The following is a 13,659-nucleotide window of genomic DNA, read 5'->3' on the forward strand; positions in this document are numbered from 1 at the left end:
TAGAGAAGCCACTAAAAATAAGAAAAAACAGTTACCACATTTACAGAAAAGCCATTAAGTTTCTATGCCTTGTATATAGTTTTATTTCAATAAAGCTGAGCTGCATCTTTAAAACTGATGTGCACTTGTAACACAGCCTTCATTTATTATCTCCTCAAGAGCTATCAATTGAAATGATGTTATAGTTTATAATCAACTATGTCAAAGAAATGAGGAAATATAAAAGACAATATATTTATAGAAAAACCCCTAATTTTTATAACAAGATTCAAAATAAAAGTTAACATTTCAAGCGGCGAAGGGACGCCTGGGTGGCTCAGTCGGTTAAGTGTCTGCCTTCGGCTCAAGTCATGATCCCAGGGTCCTGGGATCGAGCCCCACGTCAGGCTCCCTGCTCGGCAGGGAGTCTGCTTCTCCCTCTGCCCCTCCTCATGCCCTCTGCCTCTGCTTCGCCCTCTGCTCCTGCTCTCTCTCGCTCATTCTCAAATAAATAAATAAAATCTTAAAAAAAAAAGAATGCCTAGCTTTGAACACAGGTTAAGACTTAGCAGAAATATCAGTGCAAAACAAGTACATTTTTTATTGAAATATCTGCTCTCTTACCAATCTCCACTGAATTGGCTCTAAAAGATACTGAGTAATACCGCCTGCACAATGAGCATCTGTGGCTACCAGGCTCTCCTCTAGGAAATCTACACATCTTTGCTGCAGAGTTACATGCTTACTAAGAGTTAGCTGTGTCCATTCCCAAACCTGTTTATTACAATTATATTTATTTCTGTAATTACATGAATTAAGTATTACATAAACAGATGAAATATGAGTGGAAACAGAAAAGACAGTTTTCGCTGCTGTGAAAACTAAGTTGAATGCTTTAGAAAAACTGAAAGGCAAGTTACTAAAAAAAAAAAAAGTTTACTCCACTTCAGTGTGGTTAGAGGAAAAATCTGTAGAAATACAGAAATATTCTACACTCAGATTTCTTAGAAAGTTTAAGTTCTTTGCTCCACTATGAGGAAATCAAAACTAAAAAACTTTGATGATGTGTCAGTGACAGCAGGGTTATGCAAAAGAAACAGGGAGAAACAGATACCTGCTTAAAGAAAAAACTGTCTAGGGTTGTAGCAAAAGATTGATGAATAAATATAAATTTATACTGAGTGTTTTTAAGAAGTAATTTCTAGTTTTAGTACTTAAAAAAAAGGTTTTTTTAAAAGTAGGCTCAATGCCCAGCATGGAGCCCAATGTGGGGCTTGAACTCATGACCCTCGAGATCAAGACCTGAGCTGAGATTAAGAGTCCAAGGCTTGACCCACTGAAACACCCTAGCTTTAGTACTTTTTAAATTAACTGATAACTACCACCAGTCCACGTTGGCTAACAGGCTTTTAATGTAAACTGGAAAATAGTAAATATATTATTTCCCGGCAAACTTAAAGCCTGTATATGTTTTCTTCAAAATTGAATTCTACACATTTAAGAGATAAAGAGAAAATCTTAAAAGAAGCCAGAGAAAACAGAGGGCCAGGCAAGAATGATGGCTAACTGCTTATCAGAAACAATGCAAGACAAAAGACAATGTAATCATATCAATAAAGGAAAGACAAAAAAAGGGGGGTCTATATTCAGTGAAAATATGCTTCCGAAATGAACAAAAATTTTAAATTTTCAAATAAAAAAAGTTGAATTAGTCTCGAGCAGATCTGTACCAATCTCTTCCTCAAAAAAGCATATTAGAATGTGACATTAGAATAGGCATAAACTCTAACCTGATCTAATTATAATATTATTTAATTAGAAAGAAATAGTCTATAAATTCCAGTCATTTATTGTTAGTTATAAAATATCACTGACCGACCTCACAACTGTCACAACACAGGGGTCTGTCTCCACCATATGTGGGCGACTGCTGATATGTAACATAACACTGCGGTAAAGGAAGAATGCTCATTCATTCTTGAGCAAACTTACCTCTTTGTTTTGGAAAAATCTGTTCAGGATGCTGTAAAATAAATTACAATGAATTAGATTATTACTGTAACATATTATAAACCTAAGTGAAATTTTAAAAAATATTAATGAAGAGAACTACCTTCATTATTGGCCTGGCTTGCTTCTCAAACAAACCACTTGGAAAAAGGTAAGCAACAGCTCTCTGAAAACATATAACAAATATAACAAAGGTTAATTAACAACTGTTATAAACATAAGTTAACGTTATGACTAATAGTTCCTGAGTTCCTACATGCCAGATATCAAACTAAGAGTTTCATATACATTATCTCATCTTATAATCTTTTAAACAGGAGAAAAAATTACCACATACACATCCCCCAAAGAAAAAATTATTTGTAACTATTAAACTGGTTATTAATAATTTTCAAGTGTCAGTTTCAAACATGAATGTGATACCACAAATCTCTTTTAAAAGCAAACGAGAGGTGCTCCTATACAAACTCTGTGGTAATGTGCTCAAGAGTACCCCTTCGAACTCCCCATTGGCAGTGCAAATATCAAAGACCGAATACTGAAAAGAGGAGGCTCCAAGCCTCATCCACTGTGATAGCCCCAATGTTTCTGATGCTCTTTGAACTCTTCCTAGAAGTTTTGAGAGGTTTTTATACTACATTTTTCCAACCAAGTTCTCTTAAATGTCTGTTTCTCAATGGGGATGCCATGGCATTTTGAGTGTGACAGCTCTGTTGTAGGCAGCCTTGCCCTTCCCCTGTCCTGCAGGTCACTTAACACCCCTGGCCCTTCTCCACCATCTATGCCAGTAATATCCCCAGCGCCTGGGGCTTCTGGGTGGCTCAGTCCTTAAGCGTCTGCCTTCAGCTCAGGTCATGATCCCAGGGTCCTGGGATCGAGCCCCACATCAGGCTCCCTGCTCTGAGGGAAGCCTGCTTCTCCCTCTCCCACTCCCCCTGCTTGTGTTCCCTCTCTCGCTGTGTCTCTCTCTGTCAAATAAATAAAATCTTAAAAAAAAAAAAAAAATCCCCAGCGCCTGTGACGAATCTCACCCCCACACATTTCCAAAAGCCCCTCACCTCCTAGTACTGCCACCAACTTGACAACTGTGTAAGCCATGACAGCGTCTTCTCGAACACCACTCCTCACAATTAAAAGCAAACCACATGCATTTTCATTTCTCTTGAATGGTGTCAGAAGAGAAGTCTGTGGCCTTGGATCTTATTAGCACTGTATCTGAACTCTAAATGAACTGGCAGCTCACATAAACCCAGTGCTGTTCTTTTAGAGAGGCTGTTCTCAGGATGGACCTCTCTGCCCACCCACACAGTAAATACGCTAGACCAGATTTCACCCCTGAAAGTTAGGGACCTGTAACTTGGGGCTTATCAATTCAGTTATCTTAGGGAGCCCATCTCTGGGTCAAGCTTCATTCTCCCATTCGGCCTTTTGGCAATAAAACGGACACTAAAGAAACCCTTAGATCACACATCCGAGTGCTAATTTTGTGAACATTTTTTAAAACCAGGGACTCCTCTGCCTTTCCTTCTCTGAGGGAGAAAAGGTGGACTTTTTAGTAAGTGATGTTGAGACAACTGACTGCCATTAGGAAAAAGATAAAAGTGGATGCAAACCAGACACTGTACATGAGAATGAACTGCAGATGGGTCAGAAAGCTAAACACAGAAAATCAAATCAAACAAGTACAAGAAGAAAACAGGGCGAATTCCTTTATATAAGCTATACCCCCACAGGCAAAACCAACATCATCACAGGTGATTCACTGATTTATAACAACAAAATATTAGAAACACCCCCCCATAAGGTTGGCTGCATAAATGAGGGCACATCCATGCCATCAAGCACTCTAGCCATAAAAAAAGATTGATAAAAGCAAGACGCAAAGTAAATGTACTCAGAGTGTGACCTTTGGTGTAAGAAAAAGAAATAAGAAAATACATATAGGAATAGGGGAAAATATACATAGGTTTCTTTCCACAAGGAAGGGTACAGTGGAAACTAATAAAAATCATCATTTATTAAGGGGTGGGCGGCAGCAGGGTGAGGGCCAGGGGATGAGTAAGGCTTCCCTAGGTATGCCTTTATTCAGCTGAACGTCGAAGCCTGAATATGCTTTATATATTAAAGACTAAAATTTTCAAAAACAAACTCTAAAGATTAATACGAACAAAAACAAATAAATCGCAAACAAAAACAAATAAACCTAATTTCTAATGACAAAAAAGAATAGCAAAGAAATCTTCAACTTTACTCGGAAGGCTTATTGTTAGTAATATTAATAATAAAATTCTGAAACATTCTCTGTATATTATAGCATAAAGTAAATAAATGTATTAATTGTATGGTGACCAAAATGTTACTGTAGGAGAAGAGATACAAACATAAAAGAAGAAATGTAATGTTAAGTTTGAATTAGACAAATCAATACATATTTGTGATCTTTAAAAAATATTATTTCCTGGATTATTCCTATAATATTTAAAAGATAGTACTTTTTAGTTCTGTCCCCTGAAAGAGCACAGATGCAATGAAACTCTAAAAGCAATGAGTGGCCCCTCGTATCCAATCTTGGTTTCTAAATACAATTTCCTAGTATAAGGAACAGAGTATCTTAGAGAAATGATTAATTCTAGGCCTAAAGCAGGAAAAGTGCAAAATAAGCCTAAGATACCTTCCTGTGTCAGGAAACAAGGAAGTGCTCAAAAGGACACAGAAGCCAGCTTCAAGCAGCTCCCACTGGCCACATTTGGGACAATGTGAACATCAAAGAACAATGATAATGCCTGGTAACACACTCAATACATACATGTCGAAGAGTACGCCTCTACACACTCACTCTCTCTCTCTCCAGGGTTCTGAAGGATGGGGCAAGGAGAAAAGGAAGGCCTTTTTATGAAACAATACCAGTTAATAAAAGTAGACGGTATGGCAGAAGTAGAAAATCACTGTTTTATAAGTTCCAAAGTAATCCAATTTCAGCCAAGGAGCACCAGTGGATGACAAAGTCATTGGCTGAAAGGTTACTAGGGAATAGAATATAGAACCCCAAATAATCACCCTACAGATAACTTAGTTACAAGGGGAAAAAATTACTTTTACAATAAAGAGGTCTACTGGTCACCAAGGGGTCAGATGTACAATCAATAGTGGGACAAACTCATTATGTACCTCCTGGTGTGAGGGAACAGGAAGTATACAATATCACATAAGTATTACCCTTTATACATTCTAAATCTAATCACAAGAAAGCAAGTAGAAAGCCATAATGTGGACAACTGTATAAGACAAGTGGTCTGGATTCTACAAAACTAGCTAGTTATAAAGACATTTTAGGGAAAACTGAGGAAATTTAAATATAGACTATAGAATATATGACATTGTAGAATTATTGTAATTGTATTAGATATAATAGTGGTATCATGGAAAATGGTATAAAGGATGTATGTACTTAGGGGTAAATGCTGATACATATAGGGGTTATGTGTTATGATACTGCATTTTCAACGCTCACTCAAAATAAGTTTTATATATACAGAGAAAGGAAATGTGGCAAAATATTTAACAACTGGCAAATCTATATGAAAGGTATATATGTGCGTGTGTGTTTGTATTCATTGAATATTCAAGTTTTCTGGAAATCTGAAAAATTTCAAAATAAAAAGCTGGGGAAAATGTTAAAAATTAAAAAATAAGTCAGTTGGGTCTTTCCAAACCTAACCTGTCTCAGCAGGGTTACCATGAGCCTACAGCACCTGTGGGCCAGGTGGCCTTCAGGTCTGGTTCCCACAGTCAGTCATGGCAGCCCCAAGGCTGGTCAGACATTTTAGCCAAGGGGCTACTGACTCAAGGCCTGGGTGAGAATATTAGCAGTACAATGAAGTACAACTCCGCATCCTGGGGTAAGCACGCAAGGATCACGGGGGCGGAAGTCCAAACAACTTTCAACTCAGGTTCAAGCTGTCACTGGCATCATTTCAAATATAAAAATTACTAGTAGCCTAGCTGACTACTGAAAAGAGTTCAAGAAGGCAATGAAAATGTAAAGAATTCATTCCGCAGCTAAATTTCTCATGAAAACTAAGATATAGACAAGTCACCAGGAAGTTAATCAGTAGAACTTGAAAATAAAGCATCAATTGCAAAGGGTGTCTAGGTCTTAAGGCAATCTCTGTATTAACTTAAAAACAAGTTAATATTTGGTAGAAATTAAAAAAAAAAATCTCAAAGAATAAATTAACACATATTTACTAATTCATAATTCTTCACCATATTAAGTGATCATGTTGATTTATTTATTTATTTTAGAGAGAACATGCAATGCAGGGGGGAGGGCAGGAGCAGAGGGGAGGGCAGAAGCAGAGGAAGAGGGACAAGCAGACTTGGTGCTGAGCGTAAGCAAGACACAGGACTCAATCTCATGACCCTGAGATCATGACCTGAGCCAAAACCAAGAGTCGGACGCTCAACTGACTAAGCCACCCAGGCACCCCTAGGTGATAATAATAACACAACCAACTATATTATACTAACTATATCATACTATACTATATACTCTATTACTAATTACTGATATGGCGTGTACAATGTACTATGCTATACAGTACCAACTATATTATATTTGTACTGAACTATATTAGGTGCTGTACTAAGTACTGTGGAGAAGGTCCATAGAGCAAGACACCATGTTAGATAAACAGCAAAATCACAAATTCAGTAAAAACAATGAAAAACAAAGGATGGCAGGAAAAGGAACAAAAGAAGAAACGGTACATAAGATAAAACCGCTTTTTTTGGGCGCCTGGGTGGCTCAGTTGGTTAAGCGACTGCCTTCGGCTCAGGTCATGATCCTGGAGTCCCTGGATCGAGTCCCACGTCGGGCTCCCTGCTTGGCAGGGAGTCTGCTTTGTCCTCTGACCCTATCCCCTCTCATGTGTTCTCTCTCTCTCAAATAAATAAATAAAATCTTTAAAAAAAAAAAAAAAAAGATAAAACCGCTTTTTTTCCCCCAAATCTGTATTGCATCTTTTATACCAAATTATGAGGAATATACTTTCTAATTCCAGTGGAGTTACAACACAGTGTTCTATTAGTCATAAACTGGTTACTTTTTAACCAAACAGAAGATAGAAAACAGGAAAGGCACACTAGGAGTGTGCGTTCTGTCATCTGTTCAGCATGCATGGGACAGTGCGACCACAACCTAACCTATCACTTCCATTTATCTCCTATAGGCACTCTAAATTGATTTCTTCCAAATTCCGAGGCAAAGGACTACCTGGATTTTATGAAAAAACAATTTTGTTGGCTTTCCAGGCCTGAAACAGTTGTTAAAACTCAAGTAGGTAAATACCATTTTGAAAAAAAGTTTTTATAGGAAGAAGAGAATTCTGAGTGTGAGTATGAAGTTGAGCAGCCAGCCCACTGCCGTGTTTTGGGCAGAGCATCAGGTGCTGTAACGTAGGAAAACGCTTACTCTCGCTGCACTTCAGAATTCAGAACAGAGGGAGTGGTGAACATCTAAATAACATAAGACCCTTACTATGTCCTATAACCATAAAAATATTCTCCGGTAACACCATTCCCAGTGATTCTAACTTGTAAGGACATCAGCTTTATCTAGTTGTTGTAGGGATTAAATAAGGTATTTGTAAAAGCACAACATCTCGCATGCACTAGATAAATGTGAGCTATACAAAAATGTTCTATGTGAAACACTTCTCCACATTATTTTAAGACTTAAAGTGGCAAAGCTAGACCCTGAACCTCCTGAAATTTAATATCTGAATGTGCTCTTCCCTGCTGAGGTCAGGGAGGCAACCTAGGTCTCTCGGAAAACGGATTTACTTCTACACTGGCATGAAGGACATTCAGCTAGTTAGTGGTAAAATTAGGAGAAAAGCCCAACTGTGCTCAAAGGAAAAGAAACTGACCATTTACTGTGAATCAGTTTTACCTTGATCAATTTTATTCAACAAATATTCATCGCACCTAAGTTCTAGGGACTCAGAGAGTTTAGGAAGCTACGGTTCCTGACGGAATTCCAGCAGCGGAGACAGATGCACACATAATCTCAAATATGGGGGTTACTGTCAGAGTACACATGAAGTAACATGGCTTGGTACAGGACCTGTGCTGCAACTATTTCTAGGTTACGCGGAGGGAAATAAGGTTAAGTGGCCATGACCTTTTTTCAGCAATTACTTTTCATCTGGCTTTTCTTAGCAGTCACTTGTTCCTTGCCAAGTCAGGTCCTTTACATACTGTTTTCTCTGCCTGGAATACCATCATTCCACTTCTCCATTTAACATATTCCTGTTTGTCTTTTGAGACCTAGCTCCAAGGCCAGCCCTCCTGAGCGACCTCCCCTGACTCCCCGGGGGCTCTGTCATTTCCCTTCTTTGTTTATACCTGTTGGAGCACTCTCCACACTTGTCTACTGCCCTACGTCAGTCACACTGGGCAGACAGAGCCCTCAGGTCTCTCCAGCACCACACCGTCTGGCCAGTCTATTCTCTCCCCATCCTTCTCCCCTGGCTTGAACTTCCACACTTTTTGCAGCAATCATAAAGGCTGATGCTCACCTCCTTTCCTTTACATACCAATTCCTGCCCTGTGTGTGAGCCACCTACACAAGACTTCCAGTGTCACCCAGGCCGATAAACCACTCTCAATCCCCATATCCATCCTTAGAAGCACATACCCACTTCCTCAACGACCTTACTCTTTAGCTCAAGGATTTCAATCAGGCCTCACCATAATTCCGCTCCTGTGATTGCTTGGCCTCATCAAGCCTCCCTTTGGAGCCTCATGACCTATAGGTCTCTTCCACAGAAGGTTGCTGTCTTCCCCTCACAGCCATGTTCCTACCTCTCTCCAAGTTCTTCCCTGGTCTCTTGTAAACACATCTCTGCTCCTCCCTTAAATGCTAGTTCCCTCAGAGTGCCATCTCTGATTCTCCTCCTGTCGAGCAAATTCATGTGGAGAGAGGCTAAACTTCTTTCTCTAGTTTCCAAACCATTCCCAACTGTCAGCTGTGTTTGGGATTGTTCCACTAAAGTTATCCTAACAGCACATTCATAGCTGCTCCTCAAATAACTTACTTTTGCCTTCTTACAGTTCTTTCTCCCAGGCCCTGTTACCAATTCTTTGGATTTTACCTTGGTCACATGTAGAGGGGTGCTCTCGAAGGCAAAGGACCTTGGTTTCTTAGTCAATGATTTCCCACCCCAACTTCGGCAGGTACCACAGTCCCCCTTATTCGCGGAGGATACATTCCAAGACCCTCAGAAGCTGCCTAAAGCCGCAGATAGTACTGATCTCTATATATACTATGCTTTTTCCTATACATACATGCCTATGATAAAGTTTAATTTATAAATTAGATACAGTAAGAGATTAACAATAAAATAATTAATATACTGCAATAGAAGTTATGTGAATGTGGTCTCTTTCTCAAAATGCATTACTGTATTGTACTAACATCTTCTTGTGATGGTATGAGATGATAAAATGCCTACATGATGTGATAATGTGAAGCGAATGACGGAGGCACTGTGATGTAATGTTAGACTACTAGTGACCTTTTGATATGTCAGAAGGGGGATCATCTGCTTCTGGACAGATAACTGAAACCACAGAAAGCAAAACCACAGATAGCAGGGGAATATAGTACTCAAAGGATAAAGAAGCAAACTGATTGCAGAGTCCTTGAGTGAATAAACTAGAAAATACAACACTTTATAGATAATTGGGGACATTTAAACACAGGTTAATATATAAATGATCCCATACTGCATTACAGACTATATTCAAATTAATTTTATTAAATGTGATAATGGTATTGTGGTTATATAGGAAAGTATCCTAATTTTTTGGAGATGTATACTCAAGTATGTAGGGGTAAAGCATCATGTTTGTAATTGACTTTAAAAGAAAATAGTTCAGGGGCGCATGGGTGGCTCAGTTGGTTAGACTCAGGTCATGATCTCTGGGTCCTAGGATCAAGCCCTGGGTCAGGCTTCCTACTCAGCAGGGAGTCTACTTCTCCCTCTCCCTCTGACCCCCACCCCCCGCACCGGCCCCCCAGGTTCTCTAATAAATAAATAAAATCTTTTAAAAAAAAAGAAAGAGAAAGAAAATAGTTCAGCCACAAAATATACAGGGGAAGCAAATATGGCAAATGTTAAGTTATTTAAACTAGGTGATGGTCATAGGGCATGCATTATACAATTATTTCTCCTTTTCTGTATGAATGAAATTTCACAAGTATACAAATTAATGTTTACTGCTATTGCTATTAGCCTAGAATATTTCAGGTTTTCAATTTTCAATTCCTACTCCCATGTATATACATACACATATACATATATCCATGTGTGTGTACACAGATATATATACACACACAAGTCATGAATCTTTTGCTCTTCTATAATTGAATAACCGAACAACTGAAATTGTTTTAGTAAACCTGCTGTTTCTGTCAGATAAAAGCAACCGTTTCCTACACTTCTAAATTTCCATTTATTCTTACAGTGTATTTTTGAACTGTTTTCAAAACCAATTCTTCAGGTATTTGGAATCATGTCACTGAAAAACACTATAAAAATGAAACTGCAGAATGGCAATACTTGTACTTCCCAAGTGTTCCCTTTCTTTCAAATAACACAAGGCAAGAAATGCAAATTCTTACTTTGGGGGAAATGACGGAGCAATCCTCTGGTCAACACAGTCCGAAAGAACTTTCTCTGATGATGGAAATATTCTATAATCTGTGCTGGCTGATATGACAGTCTGTAGCCCATGCGGTTGTTGTGCACTTGATATGTGGCTAGTGTGACTAAAGAACTAAACTTTAATGTTAGTTAATATTAACTACCTGCAAACAATCCCACAGCTAGTGGCCACCACACAGCTCTACACGATTTTAACCAAAGCCTTCATGCAGTATGGACAGCACTGCCCTGATGTTACCATTGTGGATCTCAAACTTCATTAAACTGTTACAAAGTTATAAAGTCTGTGATTTAATTTTACTGGTCTAACCTAACAAATATATACCCACTTTCATAAGAGAATACCAACAACCAAAACATCTTTGAATAGAAGATTTCTATGATGAATCTGGTCATGATAGCCATTCCTAATTTTTTCTTCCATGAGGTGAGAGCATTTGAATACGCTGTGATTTGATTCCCTGGGGGTTTGAATGGGGAACTCAGTATCATGGAAACCATATGGAAAGCTGAATTTCCTGACATCTCTCTTGGCACCACTGAGGCCCTCTGCTACTGACCAGAATGACTAACTTACTTTGTCTAAGGCGAGAGCACTTGGATTCTACACCTCATTTCAGCCTGGATTTCAATGCTGGGGTAGGAAGTAGAGATATTTATATACAGGAAGTTGCAGGAAAATGTAGGTATATATACACACAAACACTCAAAAGGGGCAAAAATGAAAGTAACATCACAAAAGACTCCAGATACCCAATTAGTCTTCTTGTAGTGTTTATTAATTCAGGACAGCCCCCATTGTCCTCTCCTCACCTCCCGTCCTCTGCTGTTCCTTTCCACAGTTAATCTTAACTTGCTACTGGAAAGAAAAAGATATAAATAGGGGCACCTGAGTGGCTCAGTCATTAAGCGTCTGCCTTTGGCTCAGGTCATGATCCCAGGGTCCTGGGATCGAGCCCCGCATCGGGCTCCCTGCTCCGCGGAAAGCCTGCTTCCCCCACTCCCACTCCCTCTGCTTGTGTTCCCTCTCTCGCTGTGTCTCTCTCTGTCAAATAAATAAATAAAATCTTAAAAAAATATGTATATATATAAATATCCAGTTGTGACCAATACTGAAAACTCCTGCTTGTTTTGCACCTCTTTTCTCCCCAAAAACAAAGCAAAAGGAAGAAAAAAACAACCAAACATAACGACAAAAATGACAAGCATCCACCTCTTTCTTGTAGCCTCGGAATGCCTACCTGAAGGAACAAGGTCATCCTCCAGAGCTCCTGAAGACAGAGGCTTGTCTGCAACATGCCCTTCAGGGAACACTCCAGCCAGACTTTGCAGGGCCTTCAGTCCAGGTCCACAGTAACTGTCCCCACCACCATCTTAAAGGCAAGAATGGGGAGGGGAGGAAGGTGTGCATCACCTTTCTCTCTAAAGTCTGCTGCTGGTAGTGACACGGCTTTTGGACATTCTCCACGTTTGCAAAGTATGAGAACACATGTGCTGCAGTCTGCTGTTCCAGCACCCACCTCACCAGTATGGTCTCACTGAAGTCACTGCCATCTCGTTACTAGAAGCTCTGCATCAGCTCTGAGGGCACTGGCCCCTGCAACGGGAGCAAGACCCACCAGGGAGCACGACAGCCTTCCTGCTTCCTGTCTTTCAGAGCGTCTTCTTATCCTAGGAGCCCCAATGATAAGATTTCGCCTTTCCTGACCAGGATTACTCCGTGGTAATTCAAAGCCAGGCTAGAAGAAGTTAGCTCAGTGGCAGGCACATCCCACATCCATAAAGGGGTCTGTCAGGGCCTAGTGACTTCACACCTATTTTAGTAGAAAGGCATTTGTGCAAGCCCTTCCAAATATGGCATTTAACTCTCCACCTCTCTCCATACCCCCACTAATTTGCCCCTTTGGCTTCCTCAATTGGTTTCTATTAAAAGCCACAGGCTCCAGAGACTTCCTCAAGCTCTCCTTGTAGATGGCAGACAACTTCATCCTCACTCCTTACAATTGACAGCCTCTGTCCCACACTGGAAAAACATTTCATGAAAGATAAAGTCTTCCATGGGCTGATCTCTTGAGTCCCTGGGGCTTCCCAAAATACGCAATATAAAAATACTATTCCCAGTTCAATATAAAGCTATGGATGGTATTTCAAAGAAGATAATTATAATAAAAAATAAGTAACAAAAATGGTTAGGGGCAGAAGGGCTTTTCCCATAAAATTTTAAATTAAGATAAAGATTTGGTCGGGAAAGGTTCAGAAGTACCAGAAAAGAAAATGAGAAACAAAGGCAAAGAAAGTGTTAAAATAATTCAGTCATTTTTAAGCAGTTTTCCTGATGTTATTCAAAAATATCTGTATTAGCATGGTAAAAGTGCAGAATTTAAATATTATGATAAGGTGAAATTAAGTCAACCAGAAAACCAGTGGAGGAAGGCGGTGAGAGAAATACTTAACTCTGTTAATGTTAACCCATCAATCAACTATAATGTTCTCAGATTCCCTGGTGCATGTGACACTTACCAGGCACCAGAGAAGTACCAGTAGGACATGGCCTAGGTCTTCAAGTATCTTCAAATCAGAGGAAACTTGGCATTTCACATGTGAATTGTGGTTTGGCCCACTTGGACCACGTTTATCAACAACAGAACTAACAGAAATTTCCTAATTATCTGAAATAAGCACCTTTTCACTTCTAAACAATCTACTTAAAACACGGTTATGTAAACTGAGAAACACCCAGTTCTTCCACAAAAACAGAAGACAAAAATAATGCATTTGATGGTTGAAAGACCTCAATGTGAGACAGGAGTCCATCAAAATCCTAAAGGAGAACACAGGCAGCAACCTCTTCGACCTCAGCCGCAGCAACTTCTTCCTAGAAAACATCGCCAAAGGCAAGGGAAGCAAGGGCAAAAATGAACTATTGGGACTTCATCAA

The 13,659-nt window shown here is 39.4% G+C and overlaps 1 protein-coding gene across 4 annotated transcripts in view; it reads right to left on the minus strand.

Moving 5' to 3' along the window:
- MRPS9 (mitochondrial ribosomal protein S9) overlaps positions 1 to 13,659 on the minus strand; it is a 56,776-nt gene that overhangs the window by 30,893 nt on the left and 12,224 nt on the right. For 3 of the 4 annotated variants that reach the window (XM_081833331.1, XM_081833329.1, XM_081833330.1), the window contains 2 exons: positions 2,093 to 2,155; positions 1,972 to 2,002 (listed from right to left, as the gene is read on the minus strand). In XM_081833331.1, coding sequence (XP_081689457.1) covers positions 1,972 to 2,002; positions 2,093 to 2,155 — 94 coding nt within the window. Of the gene's footprint in view, positions 1 to 1,971; positions 2,003 to 2,092; positions 2,156 to 11,962; positions 12,095 to 13,659 lie in introns of all 4 variants that reach the window. The other variant, XM_081833332.1, reaches the window with a different exon arrangement.

This window comes from Leptonychotes weddellii, chromosome 10 (genome assembly GCF_054177405.1).
Source record: "Leptonychotes weddellii isolate Sample4059 chromosome 10, ASM5417740v2, whole genome shotgun sequence".
Taxonomy (NCBI): domain Eukaryota; kingdom Metazoa; phylum Chordata; class Mammalia; order Carnivora; family Phocidae; genus Leptonychotes; species Leptonychotes weddellii.